The sequence below is a fragment of the Triturus cristatus genome, chromosome 11, assembly GCF_964204655.1.
Source record: "Triturus cristatus chromosome 11, aTriCri1.1, whole genome shotgun sequence".
Classification (NCBI taxonomy): Eukaryota; Metazoa; Chordata; class Amphibia; order Caudata; family Salamandridae; genus Triturus; species Triturus cristatus.
This window is the reverse complement of record NC_140594.1, coordinates 286,689,306-286,706,086: the sequence shown is the minus strand read 5'-3', so window position 1 is coordinate 286,706,086 and position 16,781 is coordinate 286,689,306. Positions and strand designations below refer to the sequence as shown.

General features: G+C 46.9%; 1 protein-coding gene across 1 annotated transcript in view; it reads right to left on the bottom strand.

The window, feature by feature from the left end:
- Window positions 1-16,781, bottom strand: part of ASCC2 (activating signal cointegrator 1 complex subunit 2) — a 482,405-nt gene that overhangs the window by 89,262 nt on the left and 376,362 nt on the right. The window contains exon 15 of the mRNA XM_085636044.1: window positions 16,416-16,637. Coding sequence (XP_085492170.1) covers window positions 16,416-16,637 — 222 coding nt within the window. The remainder of the gene's footprint in view (window positions 1-16,415; window positions 16,638-16,781) is intronic.

The following is a 16,781-nucleotide window of genomic DNA, read 5'->3' as shown; positions in this document are numbered from 1 at the left end:
TAATAAATATCACAAGTAACAACATTTTTAAAGTAGCTCACCTCATTTAAATAAGTTGTTAAGATCCGCTAGATCCACTGCAGCATTCTGGTTAGTAGTGGCATCTAGACAATAGTGTCACGTGAAGGTGTGCCTGTTGGTCCATATTTCCATATTGCAGCTCTACATATGTCAGAAAGGGATGCTCCAGCAAAAAGAGCTGTAGATGTTGCCACATGTCTTGTTGAATGACAACATACTTTAGCTGAAAGAGGTATTCCTGTTTTATAAAGCCAAATAGTTATGGCTGTTAATACCCATCTTCATATGCTACTTTTTGACAAGGCTTGACCCATTCGCAGATGTGCAAAGGCAACCAGAAGTTTGTCAGATTTCCTAAAGATTGTTTGTTTGTTCAATATGAAATTTCAAGCACCTTTTAACATCCAGAGGATGAAGAGCTCTTTCTGCTGCATTGGATGGATTTTGGAAGTATTCTTTTAGTCTGCAAGATAACCCTGCATTTTTAGTATGTAGACCTATCCTCCGGTATAACCATCTAACCAGATGGCTCCCATGACCAAGTGTGAGCTTAACGGAACATTCTAAGATGATTTTGGAGATGTGTGACTTCATATTGCCGACTAACTTTTTTCTGTTCAGGGATGAATGGTATCATCAAATAAGGGGTATGGCCGTGGGCTCAAGGTTTGCTCCCTCTTACGCCAATCTCTTTATGGGTTGGTTTGAGAAGGAGCATGCCTGGTCCCCCAGGGCTGCTACTTGGACGGACAATGTCATCTTTTGGGGTTGTTTTATTGACGATATCTTGATAATCTGGAGAGGCAATAATGAGAGTCTGAGAAGTTACGTTGAATATCTAAATGACAACACAATGAATGTAAGCCTTACTAACTGTTGTAGTAAAACCCAAATTGATTACCGGGATGTACGGCTGTACATTGCGGATAACAAAATACACAGTAAACTTTAGAGAAAAGAGACTTCTACTAACAGCTTATTAAGGGCAGATAGTGCCCGTCTAAGATCTGTCATCTCAGGCATTCCTTATGGTGAGATGATACGCCTAAGAAATTGTAGCATGGAGCTAGAGTTTGTAGACTCTTTAGAGGACCTGAAACAAAGATTACGAGACCGCGCATACCCTGAGCAACTTTTAGGTATGGCGGAAAAGAGAATTATGAAGGTCAAAAGATCAAACACCTTAAAACCTAAAATCAAGAGAAAAACCAATGACCATATAGCTTTAGTAACTATGTATAATCAACACCATCATCAGATTTACAAAATTCTACAAAGAAACTGGAACTTACTCAGAGGTGTTCAAGGACTGACTAATGTCATCTCTAACAAATCCTTGGTCACATATAAAAGAGGACCCACAATCAGTTTCACTTTCTATGTGTTCAGGTTGCTATCTCAGCCCCCCGGGCACGTAGGAAGCGGGGCGAGGTACCATTGGAAAGGGGGGAATCTCCCCTTTTCAATGGTACCCCTCCCCAGTAGATCCCTGCTTGCGGATCACCCCAGGAGGGCGATCCCCAAGCAGCGTTTAACCCACTAGACACCAAGGATGGGGGAGCGGCCCCTTGGGCAAGGGCCTTTGCTCCCCCAAATAAATTTGGCACAATTTAGTCCTTTTGCCCCCCTGGGGGGAAGATGGGGCAGTAGCCCCCAATCTGCCCACTAGACACCAGGGATTTTTTTTGTGGCGCATATATTATTAGGGTGGGGGCTGACCATAAAGGGCATGTCCATGCCCCCACCCACGGAAAATGTACTGCCTTTCTGCCCCCCCTGGGGGGCAGATGTTGGCATTAGCCCCCCAATCTGCCCCCGGGGGGCATAAAGCCCAGCAGACGCCAGGGATTTTTTGGGCAAATTTTAATTAGGGTGGTGGCATTGGCATGCCCGTTTTGGGCAGCCCCCACCCTAATAAAAATTTTCCCAAAAAACTCCCTGGCGTCTAGTGGACTTAGGGGCATTGGCATAAATTTGAGGTTTGCAGGGGATTCTGGGTAGGAAAACGTTAGGGGACTCACGCAAGCCATACCTCGCTGGACTCCCCCAGGTGTCTAGTTTTCAGAAATGTGTGGGTTTGGTAGGTTTCCCTAGATGGCCGTCGAGCCCGGGGCTAAAAACTCATGGGACCCCCTTGCAAAACCAGGTTGGTTTGTGATAGGTAATTTTGATGTAGCATCAATAGGTTTTGGGCCCTTGCCTGTCATGGGTCCTTGACCCACCCACGCAAGTGAGGTACAATTTTTTTTTTTTTTACAATTCTTTAGGTTTGCAAGGGATTCTGGGTAACAGAACCTGGTGAGAGGCAGTCAAGTCACCCCATCCTAGATTCCCCTGGGTGTCTAGTTTTCAAAAATATATAGGTTTGCTAGGTTCCCCTAGGTGCCGGCAGAGCTAGGGTTAAAAAACTACAGCTAGGCACTTTGCCAAAAAAGGGTCATTTTTCACTGTGAAATTGTGGTGTGTCCACATTGAGTTTTGCGCCTTTTCCTGTCGCGGACACTAGGCCTACCCACACATGTGAGGTACCGTTTTTCTCGGAAGACTTTGGGGAACGCGGGGTGCGTTGAAATTTGTGGATCCACACAGATTCCAGAACTTTCCACCACAGAAATGTGAGGAAAATGTGTTTTTTTGACAATTTGTTAGCTTTGCAAGGGATTCTGGGTAACAGAACCTGGTGAGAGGCAGTCAAGTCACCCCATCCTAGATTCCCCTAGATGTCTAGTTTTAAAAAATGTATAGGTTTGCTAGGTTTCCCTAGGTGCCGGCAGAGTTAGGGTTAAAAAAACTACAGCTAGGTACTTTGCCAAAAAGAGTCATTTTTCGCTGTGAAATTGTGGTGTGTCCACGTTGCGTTTTGCACCGTTTCCTTTCGCGGGCACTAGGTCTACCCAAACAAGTGAGGTACCATTTTTATGGAGAGACTTAGGGTAATTCAGATTTGTAAAGCAACTGTTATTACCTATTGACTTTCGATGCATTTCTGCCTTCCAAACAATAGACAATGTGTAAAAAAGAAGTAATTTTGAAAAATGATCGATAATTCTCATGCTAGTACGAGTATTCCCAATTTCGGAAATGTGCAAATATCTACTGTTTCTAAACTCTATATTTTGGTTCCGTATCAGAAATACATAGGTGTCTTTCATACCGATTTTTCCATGTATACATTTTCCCAGAATAATTGCTATATTCCCGGTACATAATAAAAAAACATTGCAAGTCGCTGCTCAGGTTTTGGCTCTGGGTTCGTTGGGTTCTTGCTGAACCTACAAGTCCTATATATCCCCACAGCCAGTAAAGTCCAGCGGATGTAACGGTATATTGCTTTCAAAGAGCTGTCATAATTAGAAGAAGTTACAGGTGAAAACTTTGACACAAAAGGCGGTTTTTTTCAACAAACTTTCAATTTTTCCTATATTTAACTGTTAGTTTCTATAAAGAAACCTCGAAGGATTTACACAAATGACCCCTTGCTGAATTCAGAATTTTGTCTACTTTCCAAAAATATATTGCTTTCCAGGATCCATTATTGCTTTCATACCCATTTCTACCATTAACTGGAAGGAGGTTGAAAGCACAAAAAATAATAAAAATGAGCCATATCCCAGAAAAATGCCAAAGCTGTGTAAAAAATGTTGGTTTTCTGACAAAATTCTGCTTGTCCCTGAAAGCTGGGAAGATGGTGATTTCAGCACCACAACCTCTTTTTTGATACCATTTGCAGGAAAAATCAGACGCTTTCATCTGTAGCCCTTTTTTCCCCATTGTTCCCCAAAACCCCCAAATTTTGCTGTATTTTGGCTAATTTCTGGGTCCCCTCCAGGGAAACCCACAAACCCTGGAAACCTTTAGAATCCCCATGATGTTGGAAAAAAGGCACGCAAATTTGGTGTGGATACCTTAAGTGGTCAAAAGGTTACAGGGGCGAACTACCCCAAATAGTCACAAAAAGGCTTAGCACGATTGGGGGGGGGGGGGGGGGGGGGGGGCTATTAGCAAAGGGGTTAATACTCCGCACGAGTGCTCATGTTTTCACTCGCTCCATCCTCGGTCTCCTGTTGCCTCTTTCCCCCTCCCATTCACCCCAGCCAGATTGCCCTCACATCAGAATGTGGTGCACTCCATTAATGCATGCGTTGTGCTTCCCATATAGGCAGTGCTTCGAGACCCTTTAGCAGTGCGCCCCTATTAATGCATGTATGCTGTATGAAGCGTTTCCCCATATGGACAGTGCTTGAAGACCCTTCAACGGTGCACCCCATTAATGCACCCATGCTTGCTCCACATCTGCCCTGCCCTCCGCCCTCGACACAGAAAATTCTAAAATATAGACATTTCCTAGCAACAAGCATCCTATCATTCCGAATGGCAACGAAATACAAAAATGTCATACCCAAAAATTATTTTATTAGTAGGTAGATAATGGGGAGGCGGGTGGGTCAGTGAGGAATCCACTGGCAGATACTGTATCCACCAGAAAAAGCGTTACAGAAGGTAAGTAACTTGTTCCACTCCCGGAGCAGGGTATCTGCCTACCTATACCAAAAATCCTGCAGCACAGAACGTACAAAGTGTCCATCCCTCCTCACCTCCGTATCTAAGCAGTAATGCTTCCCAAAAGTGTGGAGGGAGGCCCAAGCTGCCACCTTGCAGAGGTCTACAACAGGGACACCTCTAGCCAAAACTGAAGAAGATGACTTAACTCTAGTGGAATGAGCTCAAATACCTTCGGGAGGCTCCTTCTTGGCCAAGGCGTAGCAGATCTTGATGCAGAAGATGATCCACCTGGACAGCGTTTGCTTGTGGACAGCCATACATTTCATTTTCCAATGTGTCCAACGAAGAGTTGGTCATTCCGCCTGAAGTCTTTAGACCTGTCCAAGTAGAAGCTGACCGCCCTCTTGAGATCCAGGCAGTGAAGACTCTCCTCCTCCTTAGAGAGGTGAGGGAGAGGATAAAAAGTGGGTAGAGTGATAGATTGCCCTAGTTGGAAAGGACTAACCACCTTAGGCAGGGAAGACGCTCTGGCCCTAATCCTTTCAGTCGCAAATAGAGGTGAAAGGAGGCTTAGAATTTAGAGCCGGTAGCTCACTAACCCTCCTATGTATTTGCGACTAGAATAATTGTCTTGAATGACAGGAACCTCAACGGACAACTATGTAGAGGCTCAAAAGGGGACACTATCAGGAAGGTAAGAACTAAATTTAAATCCCACTGAAGCATAATCAATGGAGTGGGAGAAAACCGGTTAGTGAGACCTTTAATGAATCTCATTACTATAGGAGACTTAAACACAGAGGGCTGGTCTGGTAAGCGAAGAAAGGCAGACAAGTAGACCTTAACAGCTGCTACAGCACAACCCTGTTGAGCCAAGGAAAGAGCAAAACTCAGAATATCACATAAATGGGCCTGCAAGGGATCAATTTATCTCTCTCCACACCATTTAACAAACTTGGACCCCTCACCAGAATAGACAGATTTGGTGGAGTGTCTTCTGGCCGATAAAATAACATCCACCATATCCGGTGGGAGTGAGAAAGAACTACAGTTGCTACGTGAGGAGGTCTGCCGTGAGAGGGAGATGGAGCAGACGGTGCAATGAGAGGTAAAGGAGGTCTGTGTGCCACACCCTTCTTGGCCAATCTGGGGCGATCAATATGACTTGGGCCTAGTCTTGGCGAATCTTCCTCAGAATCTGAGGAATCAAGGGTATGGGAGAGAATCCGTAAAGAAGCTGAGAGCCCCAATCTAACTGAGATGCGTCCCCCAACGCTCCCTGCATCAGATACTTGAGACTGCAGAATGATGGGCAGTGTGAGTTCTCATGAGTGGCATCCAAGTCCATGTGAGGAAATCCCCACATCCTGAAAATGTGATGGACCACCTCTGGATGAAGATGCCACTCGTGATCAGCCGAGAATTGCCGACTGAGACTGTCCGCACAAACATTTAGCACCCGGCCAGATGATTTGCAATTACACAAATCTGATGGTCCAGAGCCCAGGACCAGAGTCGCAGAGCCTCTCTGCAGAGACGATACGACCCTACTCCACTACTGCAATGTGGTACATCAGCAAACAGGGAGTTGTCCGTCAAACCCAGAACAGACTGACTGTAGGAGAGTGGAATCTGACTAATGGTTGCCCCCAACTTTTTGCCTGGTATTTGAGTGGTTTTTAACTAGTCTGGCTGGGATCCTGCTATCCAGGACCCCAGCCTATCTGCTTTCTCCCTAAAACTGATGTAAGTACTTTAGGTACAAACCTAATTGGATGCTGGGCATGCCCTACCAGTCCCTTGTAGATGGTACCCTAGGTACCCAGGGCATGGGTCCCCCAGTAGGCCTACCAGGGCTGCAGCACTTATTGTGCCACCCTGGGACAGCCACCCAAACTGACACCACCAGACCACTACTGTAGTCTGGGTAAGGTGGTGCTAGCACCCCTTACAGGGATGTAGGTACCCTATATCCCATACCATTACAACACATATACTCTCATAGGTCACCCCTATGGCAGGCCCTGGTAATCCAATATGGTAAGAATCCTACAGGGCTGGGTGCTGAGGTATGTGTGAGGGGGGACCCCTACGTGAGTAGGACCACTCTGCAACCTTCGTAAAATCGTTACTGGGTTGTTTGTAGTGTAGCCCTACCATATACTCTTAACCGCATTATAAGTTATCGCGTCATCGCTGTAACTTGGGAATGGCTACACAGAACCATATCGTGTTTGGTGTCAAACATGAAGGAATCATACCCCCAGTCCAGCCATGGGCATGAGGGTACGATTCCCCCTTGCTAGGAGGGTGATATGGGAAAAGCGGTAGAATTTAGACACCAATTTAAAAGTGCACATGTACCACAAAATGGCTACTGTCCGCCACCTACACGACTCTGGCTGGCTGTTGCTGGGGAAAACCCCAGCCTCGCCATCTGGACAATAGGGCTCCTGTGGCAGGGAGGTGCCAGCACCTCCCCAGACAGGATATGTGGATTGGAACAGGGTGGGTGCACCAAATGTCCTTTCAGAGTTGCACGTAGGCAGCTGCAGAGCTCCAATTCTGCATACACTGCCTGGAACCGGTTCAGGGGCATCCTGCCCCTCGCCCAGGCGGGAAACACACAAAGGGGAGTGGGTGTAGCCACCCTTTCCCGCCTCTACTCTGATTGGTAGGCTCTATTTGGGACCATCCCCTAATCTTGGGGATATATGGGAATAACTTTGCCCCAGAGCCTCAGATTCGTCCAGAACTTAACAGAACTGACCTTCGACGAGCTGCTGCCCAGCTGACTGAAGAAATCTCCCTTGGGATAAAGGAGTTATCCCCCTGCTTGGCAGGCACCTAAAAGACTGCAAGATACCCGGTTGGAACTTCGCTGCTCTCACGAACTTCGACGCCTTCCATCAACCTTGAGGTGGGTCTCCAGTGCATCCCAGAGTCCTGTGAGCGTGCCCAGCAAGTCTGAGCACCGTGGACCACGTGGGTGCCGAGATCCCTGCATACCCCGAGACCCCGGCCACCTCTTGCATAGCACCCGACCCCGACCAGTGGGGAAGTTGTGCTTTGGCCCATTTCTGAGCCAACCTTCAAGCAGCATCCGTGCCAAAGCTCAGCTCCCTAGTCCGCTCCGGTGGCCCGTGGGAGCCCTTTTACGCACTCCATTTTGCTGCCTTCCGCGGTCCCTTGTCTCTCGACTTGTGGGCCCTGACGGAGGACAATCTACCTTTCCAAGAGTTCCCCTGGTTGCTCCAGGCCTCGTGGGTCTGCACCAGCAGCTGCCTTGTACATCTTGCGTGGGTTGCGGTTGCCAATGCTTAGTGGATCCAATCGGGACACTAACACCGCAGCGACCCTCATCCGACGTGGGACAGTCGCCCTCCGGAAGCTGACCTTCCTTGAAGCCTCCCGGAGCCCGTGACTGCAGAGCCCAGCTGTACCTTCCACACCTGAAGCACCCGACATCCACGAGCTCCTTCCTGTGAGCTCCCTGGTCACTGTGCCGTGACCCAGACTCTGTCCCCTCTGCTTTCAGGTCCTTCTCTACATTTCCTACATCTTCAATCTTCACGACTTCAGCGACGCTTTCAGCTAGCAGCAGTTTGGACTACTTTTCCATTGAAAATCAGCCCGCGACCCGACACCAGAATCGACCTATGCACCCGGCTTCCCTGGGGCAGGTAACAGTGGTACTTCGGTACTCCCGTGGTGGTGGGCTCTCCAAAGCCTTAAGTCTCAAGCCTTAACTTTGTACTGTTGCTAGAAGTGTCTTTAAACTCTAAATATTCAACCGCGACATTCTCCATAGGCTAACATTGCGATCCCGATAGCAGCTCTTTGCACTGCACGCGTCTCCCGTGGGTCCCATTCCTCTTGACTGTGGGTGGATTCTGAAGGGGCAGGCAATCCTGAATGCCCTAGGCATTGCCTGTAGAACTGTCGTGGTTCTTATACCACTATTTTAGTATATGGTTTGGTCCCCCCCTGGGGCCCATTGATTTCTGTGCTATTTATTGTGTTTATGAATGCTTGTTTGAAGTGTAACTTTGCCACTAGCCACATAAAGTGACTGTGGGATTCTGTCTAGAATAAATACATATATTTTATATATATACCTGTGTGGACTACTCTTTCATTTGGTTATTCAAGAGGTTATTATGGTAAAACAATAAGCTTAACACTCCTTCAAGACTTAGCCTGAAGGCTGCTCTCCACAGCTACCACTAGGATAGCTTTCTTTAAAGGTTGTCTTAAACCTATCATCAATAAGAGTGGAATTGGACTGGTGCAAGGTGTCCTTATAACTAGGAACAACATATGCCAGGCCAACTTCTCACACTGACCACAAAGGGAGAGAAGAAAGGCCCTGAGAGCCAAACGTATCGCCTTTAATTCCAGAAGATTGATGTGAAGCAATCTCTCCTCTGGAGACCAATGCCCCTTGATCTCCAGATGAGCACCCCACCCCAGAGTGGAGGCATCTGTTATCACTGTGACAGAGGTTGTAACGGCTTCTCTTGAGACAGGTTGCCTGAAACACTCCACCATAACAGATCCGCTGCAGTGTCTCTGGAGATTTTGACCACCTCTCTGAGATCCCCGTTGTGTTGAAACCACTGCCTGCGGAGGCACCACTGGAGTGCCATGTGCCAGCATGCATGGTTGACCAACAGTATGCAAGAAGCAAACAGACTGAGCAGGACCACCATCTTGAAACATTGGGATCTTAGCTTAGATGTCTAGAATCCTCTGAGGAGGCGGGTAAGCATGACTCGCATTAGTATTCAGTACTGCTCCTATGAACAACTCGCGCTGAGAGGGCACCATGTGAGATTTGGGTACATTTATCGAAAAACCCAAGTCGAACAACAGTCGAGTTGTTACTTGCAGATGATGAAGCACCATCTCTTGCGACTTTGCCCTGAGAAGGCAGTCGTCCAGATAGGTGAAAACAGGAATCCCTGACCTTCTGAGATGCACTGCCACCACCGCCATCACCTTTGTGAAGACCAGTGGTGCGGATGTAAGACCGGATGGAAGGACCGCAAACTGATAATGTTGAGACCCCACCGTAAAACGGAGATACTTCAGATGCAACTTCAGGATGGCAATGAGAAAATACGCATCCTGTAAATCGATCAACACCATCTAGTCCTTCTGCTGCAGTTCCAGAAGAACCTGAGCTAGAGTCAACATCTTGTACTTCTCCTGCTTGAGATAAAAATTTAAGATCATGAGGTCTAGGCTCGGCCTCAATCGCCCGTCCTCTTTGGGGATCACAAAATACCTGGAGTAGCATCCCTAACCCCTTTCCTGCTCCGGAACAACTTCTATCGAACCTTTCTGTAACAAGGACAGGACCTCTTGTTGCAGAAGCAACAGATAGTCTTCCAAACACCAGCCCTGGCGAGGAGGGAAAGGAGGGGGAAACTCTCAGAAAGGAAGGGTGTACCCATTTTCTACAAGATTTAAAACCCAAAGATCTGACGTAACAGATTTCCAATTTTGTAGAAAATGGAACAACCGACCTCCCATGGCTCCAACATGCTCTAAGATGGGGATCTAGAGTGGCTTCCCTGCGGAGCCAGTTGGAGGGACAGGAGAGGAGGAGACATGTTGGCGAACAGCTCCCTGCAGATGATCTCTACCCTTCCCACTGTATGATCTGTACAGAAGGTTCGTCTGTTGTTGCTGCTAGGCCCAGAAGGTAGCCATCTTTCCAAAGCCCCGAAATCTTTGGTATCCAAAGCCCAAGTATGGGATTGCAAGCCTAAGGATCTAGCTGTAGCTCTGCTATCCTTAATCCGTTGCAGAGCTGAGTGCGCCTTGGTCCCAAAGAGTCTAGCGCCATCAAAGGGAAGATCTAACCGCGTGGCCTGAACATCCGGAGAGAAACCTGATCCTCTCAACCAGGAATGCCTCCTAGTTGCCACCGAAGAGCCCATCACCCTGGCAACGGAGTCAGCCGTATCGAGCCCGGACTAGATTACCTGACAGGTTGCAGCCTGAGTGTCCAACAGCACCACCGAGAAGTGACCCCGGACATTCTCTGGCAGCTAAGGAATCACCTCCTTAGCTGAGTTAATCAATGCAGCATGGATGTAGCGCCCCAAAAGGCATGTGGCATTAGTTGACTTCAAAGCCATGCTGGCCGATGAAAACACCTTTTTAGCCGACTGCTTTACCTTCTTGGAATCTCTTTCCCCTGGAGTGGAGGAAAAGGAACCTGCGGATTGCTTAGAGGAACATGAATCTTTAACCACCAAGCTTTCAGGTGAAGGGTGTGATGATACAAATGCTGGATCCCCAGGTGCAGCCTTGTAACGCCTTGCCACCATTCTGGAAATAGCTGAGGCAGACATTGGCTTCTGCCAAACCTCCAATATTGCTTCGGTCAAGGCTTCGCTGAACGAAAGCAGAGTTTCCACCACTGATGAAGGGGAGTGAAGCACCTCTGTTAAAACGTTAGACTTGACCTCCGCAGTGGGCAACTGCAAATCCACGTCAGATGCCTTCCTTATAACTGAATGGTATGAGGCCACCTCCTAATAAGGAAGAACTTTGGGAGAAGAGAGCTCCCACGCTGGTGATGTGTCCAGACCACTGGCTTCTTGAAACCCTTCAAAAACATACATAGGATCCAGTTTCTCTCCTTCCTCAGCTTGCTCCTGCTGCTCCTGGTATTCCTCGTCTTCCAGAAGCCTCTGAGCCTCCCTCCTTGATCACATCTTCGGAATCGGTGTTGGCGGCGCCGGATGCGGCCCCGGTGACCTCGGAGTCAGTGTCGATGAAGGCCCTTCAGGAGCGTCTGACTGTGCCGGATTGGAGCCCGACGGCGCTGGAGAAAATTCCATCCTTCCCTCCTGGGTCGGGATCCGCATCTAGAACCTCTAAGTCAGGAGAGGCCAAGACGGAATCATTGGCATGAAAGGATTGAAGGGTACCTGAGCATAATGTTGAGGAACGCCCATATTAAAGGAAAGCGGTCCCACGGGGTCACCAGGCGTGCTGGATGGTTTAACCACCCTGGCAAACATGCCATACATTGCATTCAGAAAATGCGAAGGATACGCCCCTGGAGCCGGGAAAGTGGGTACGGATCTGGAACCGCCTGATCTGCAACCGGCTGAGGCCGTAAAGCAGATTCTGGCTGCGCCGCCGTAGATGCGGGGGGCGGAGGCGCAGGACTCGCTTCCCTGGGTGTCAGAGAGTCCCTCAGTGTTGGAGAACGCACTGGAGACACCTGCGGTGAAGGAGAAGGTAAGACGTCATCCTGCCGATGACGCCGTCGGAACGGGGACACTGACTTAGGCGACATGTCCTTTGAAGAGCAACACTTGGACACATGACGCCACTTCTTCTGGGTTTATTTGGATAACCGCAAGGTGTGTGGAGTCGGCGACATCAACCTCGACTATGTCCTCTTCCGAACTCTTCTCCTTCTTTGCCCGGGCTATGAACAACTTTGCTTCCCTCTCTTTGCGGGCCTTGGGATTCATCGGACGACACTAAGAGCATCCCTCGACGTCCTGGTCAAACGACAAACACATAAGGCAATCTTCGTTGGGGTCTGTGACAGCCATATGGCCCCCAGATACCCTACAGGATTTAAAACCAGGCTTCTTCTGAGTAGCCATTGCACAGAAACAGTTTTCAGACAACTGTAACAATGTAGACTACAAAGAAATGGAGAGTCCTAAAAAAAGTTACGCGTCAACGGCGTGGAAAAAAGGGAACCGATGTCAGCACGCCGTCAAGGCCTTCTTATGGCTCCGATGACGTCATGCGGAATCGCGAGCGGAGCCGTAACATTGTGAAGTCCTCGTTGACGTGGAAGTGTTATGAAAGAAAAAAAAAAGGTTTCCATGGAATGCTGTGCAAGGGGGTCATTCAAAAGGTGAGATGTATCCATCAGAAATAGTCAACTATTGGAACGTGTCTCACTACTTTCCTTGCTGTTTCTTTAAAATCATAAAATAAGCAGTCTGTGTGTTGTACAGATACTGGCAGGTCAAACCATTTTGCACCCCTTTCTAGTAGAGCATGGAAACCCCTTATGTCGTCCAGCAGTGAACTTGCTGCTGGGGGCATTGAAGGGGCTGATATTGGTGCTACATAATCGTCCTATTCCCTGCTTGTATTTGTAGTCTGGTCCTGAAGAATTTCTCCCTCTTCTGGCTTATCTTCATCTCCTTGATCTACATAGTTGTTATGAATGGTACTAGGATCCAACTTTCTTGGTTGGGGAACAACCCTTTGCTGTGTGACAGGGATTGTTTGGGTCAATAACCTAGGAGAACATAATCAATATCCAGCAGAGGATAGCAACGTTTGTAGCTGCTGTTGCAGCAGAGTACCCCTTTCTGGGAATCATTTATAGTAATCATTAAGCATTTAGAGGAGGTCTAAGACATGAGCAATAGGACCCTGCATCATTGGTTCTTGGAGTAACTGCTCCTCAAATGCTTCATCATAACGATAATTCTCATGGAACCTCCCACAGGAATTTGCTTTAGCTTGATGTCTGTCTCTAAAGGAGAAAAGCTCTAGTTGAACAGGATGTTTCATCATGCTCATATTCCTCATCTGTCTTCTGGCATTTAACTAGGAGCTGTGATGATCTACTTGCAGCTCCAAAAGATCAGCCATCCTCATCATAGTCAATATCCCCCATTTGCAAAAGACGGGTGACATCTTACTTGGTGAAGTCTGATCCGATCTGATTTTATTATCCAAGATAGTCGCCAATGGGCCTGACCTTGATGTGGCATGCGTAACTTTAATTGTAAGACTCGGTTTAGCCAATGAAGAAATTGTAGACGGATCGTTCATCAACGATGACGCCAAAGGAGCATTAGTTGAGGATGTCGACGATGGAGCAGCCTTGGTCGATTTCGCTGATGGAGCGGTCGTTGACATTCTCATTGTCAACAAAGAAAATGTTAATACTGACCTCACTGACGAAGAGGTTGTAGTCATTCTGGTGGTAGTTGTACACAATGTGTAGCTGTCAACGGTATCATAGGCTTTCTCGTGGATGGTTTTGTCATTGACGCATGAGCTCTATGAGGGGGATCTGAGATAGGTATCTTAATGTGAGCAGAAGCGAAGGCATATTCAAAACAAGTAGAGGGTTTGGACCTTGTTTTCTTTATTTTGAATGAGCTCTGAGGAGAAGTATGCCTTGCCTAGGACTGGTCTGGACTCCTGCTACTCCTCCTTTTTTCTTTTGATATTTTCTTTGGTTGCTCCTCACCCAACTCCTTTACAGATCTCTTCCTCTTAAGAGTTTTCATTGGTGGAATCGGAGATCCCTCTTCTCTAGAGACTGGAGTTTCTGTGGATTTTCTCTTTTGAAGTCTAAAAAGGAGCCTTCGCTTCTTTGTCCTTGAGTATCTTAGCAGAGGAGGTTATACAGTTTTTACAGACCTTAGCATTATGCTCAGACTATAGACACTCCTTATGCGGGTCTTCAGAAAATAGCTTCAGCTTACCTCACGATTCAGCACTAGAGAATTGGACAAATCATTCAGTCATAGAGAGGTTTTAAACTAAAGAAAATTATCCTAATCCTCTAAGATATGGAGTTTCACTGTATGGTGCTGTGCTACTCTATGTATAACTCTGTGGTAGGCAGTAGGACAGTCAGACTTAAAACGATAGAGTGGTTTAAGTCAGGATCGTCTAGAGGGTCAACCCGATAATCCTGCCTAAGGTCTTCCCCCTACCCAAGTGTGACATGGTCCTAATAGAGGTCTAGGGGATCATAGGGAGTGTCTTAGTGAGTGAAGTCGAAGTCAGAGGATGACTGTGGTAACAGAGTAGGTGGAGGGCACATGGTCAAGAAAGTGGTCGCCTATGATACCTAGGGGTAGGAGATTGTGGTGGTGAGTTGGTGGTATTGTCCCAAACCTTCTTGGGGAAAGGAAAGGCCTAAGGATCTTCAAAAGCAGAGCTTCCCCTTCTTTGGGATGTGAGGAGTGCAAGGTTGGTACTAAGGAGGTAGCGTGGTCAAGATGTTTCCTGTGAACTGATGGATGAATATTCTATGTTGCCTGATTCCGGTATGTTAGGGAACTCTAGTGTGATTGAGCCCCGCACTGGAGTCAGAATGCAGAGTCAAAGCATGTTTCGAAGCCTATTTCATGGTACATTTAGGAGTAGGCTTCAAAACGGATTGCAGCTTCGAGGCTGGCTTCTCGGGACCTCAAGCTGAGGTGGCATGGATGGGTGAAGATGCTTGTCCACCTTAAGCAGAGGCTTGCTGGGTATGAAAGGATTTTATGCGGTATCAGCGCATGGAGCCATATCCAGAGGTCGGTGTCTCTTCAGGATGGTCTCAGGGCTCAATGCCAGACTACCTCAGGAGTGCTTTGGAGGTGATACCCCAGGGGGTTGAGCCTAGACAACATGAGATGGAACAGATGCTTGTAGGTATTCTCTCTCCTTGAGCATGTGCTTTGCTTTAGAGTAGTGGGAGTTCCAATTCCTCCACCTCCTATGCATCGGAGGCCAACGCCTTGGGAATTTCTCTTCCTACGTCAGCTATACATCAGAAGGCCCAGGCTCTTCTCCCTCATTGGTGATGATGTCCTCGGTTTGAACAAGTCTGGTGTTTCAGGTGTCCTATCTCTCAGTTTGTAGTGTGCTCATTGGATTGGTGGAATTTTACATTACATTTAGGGCAAAATTGGAGAGGAGTCCTCTCCTTAAATCTACCCATGACAGTCATTCTTTATCCTGTTTCCTTGAAACAACACATGGTCGAAATAGAGTAGCCAAGCTTGCTGACAGGGTAAGTTGTTTTGTTTAAGTACTGAAAGTTGCAAAGGCTTGCAATGAAGGCAGCCTGTGTCTGGTGAAATTCTTCTGCCTTTGGGGTTATAGTCTTGATGGCTGGCACAGACAGTTCTGGCGAAAATTCACATCGGTCCCAGAGTTGGCACTAGAACATTCAGACTTGATGGCAGGAAAGAATCGGAGGTAAAGGCTTTGTCCTGGTGCAATGTGTGCTGTGGTTGGAGCAACAAGAAGCCTTTTAAGTTGAAATTCCGTCAATGAAAAACAACTTGCAAATGTCTTTGCCCAACACTTAATGGCAGGATTATACAGAGCACATGGATATAGAGTCACACATACTAGAAACAATTAATTCCTAATGAAGCACTCTCTGCTTCACTACGTTAGTACGTAGGTAACACACGCAGAAATTTTAGGGCAGGCAATTTAGCGATGAAGCTCAACTGAACCAATGTGTACCGCTGCCTTCCTTGCAGACAGGAGGATATGCAGATCTAGAGGTATCACAGAAAGGAAGTGGCCTAGGACAGTAACTGAGAAAAGAATAAAATACAGACCCTAATGAACAGGTCCTGAAACCGAAATACAATCTGAGGGCGAAACAATCAGCCGGAACAGAGAAAACCGCACCACAGCGATTTAAGTAAGTAAAATACAGAAAAGCACATAGTAGGCCTGATGCACAAACTTGTGCAATCACATAGGCGTAAGAAGTCATGGGGTGCGCACTTCATATAATCAGTTAAAAAATATAAAAGCAGAATAGATGGAATTTAGTGTGAGAACAACTTCTGCACAAATACTAATATGGTGAGGTATATATGTTGATTTCATCAAAAGACATAGTTCATGCTTACTAATCATTATGCAATAAAAACTACTGTTATAATGTTTTTTGAAACATACTAAAAATTGTTCGGAAACTCTGGCCTGTGATTGATGTAAGAGTTTAAAGAAGTCAGAATTATATTTTTGGGGCTTTGATGAATTCCAATGTCTTACCTAAAGGTAAGGCAGAAAAAGAAAATAATGGAGGCATACATTTGAGTAGAGGCATTGAGGTCTGACAGCATATCCTGAGCTCTTACCTTCTACTAATTAGCTCATCATCTGAATCTGCATCATTAGCTCCAACCTGGTTTCCATCATATGTGTCATCATACTCATCCTCGTAATCATCCTTGAACATCTGGCCTGCTCCTTCCTCAATAGGGACCTCCTCTACAATCATGCTATACTCATGGTAGCGGGCACGCTGTTCCTCAATCAGGCTTCGATCATTTAGAAACTGCTTGGTGTTCTCACCCCTCCTGCAATGATGGAGCAAAAATGAGAGCTTAGCAAGAAGGCACAGTACACAAAGGAAGAAAATCACCAGTCCCAGGAACCAAGTAATTCCTATCTCTTTGAAACAAGATTGTGTAATGTGTCCCACAGGAGAAACAACATCCTGA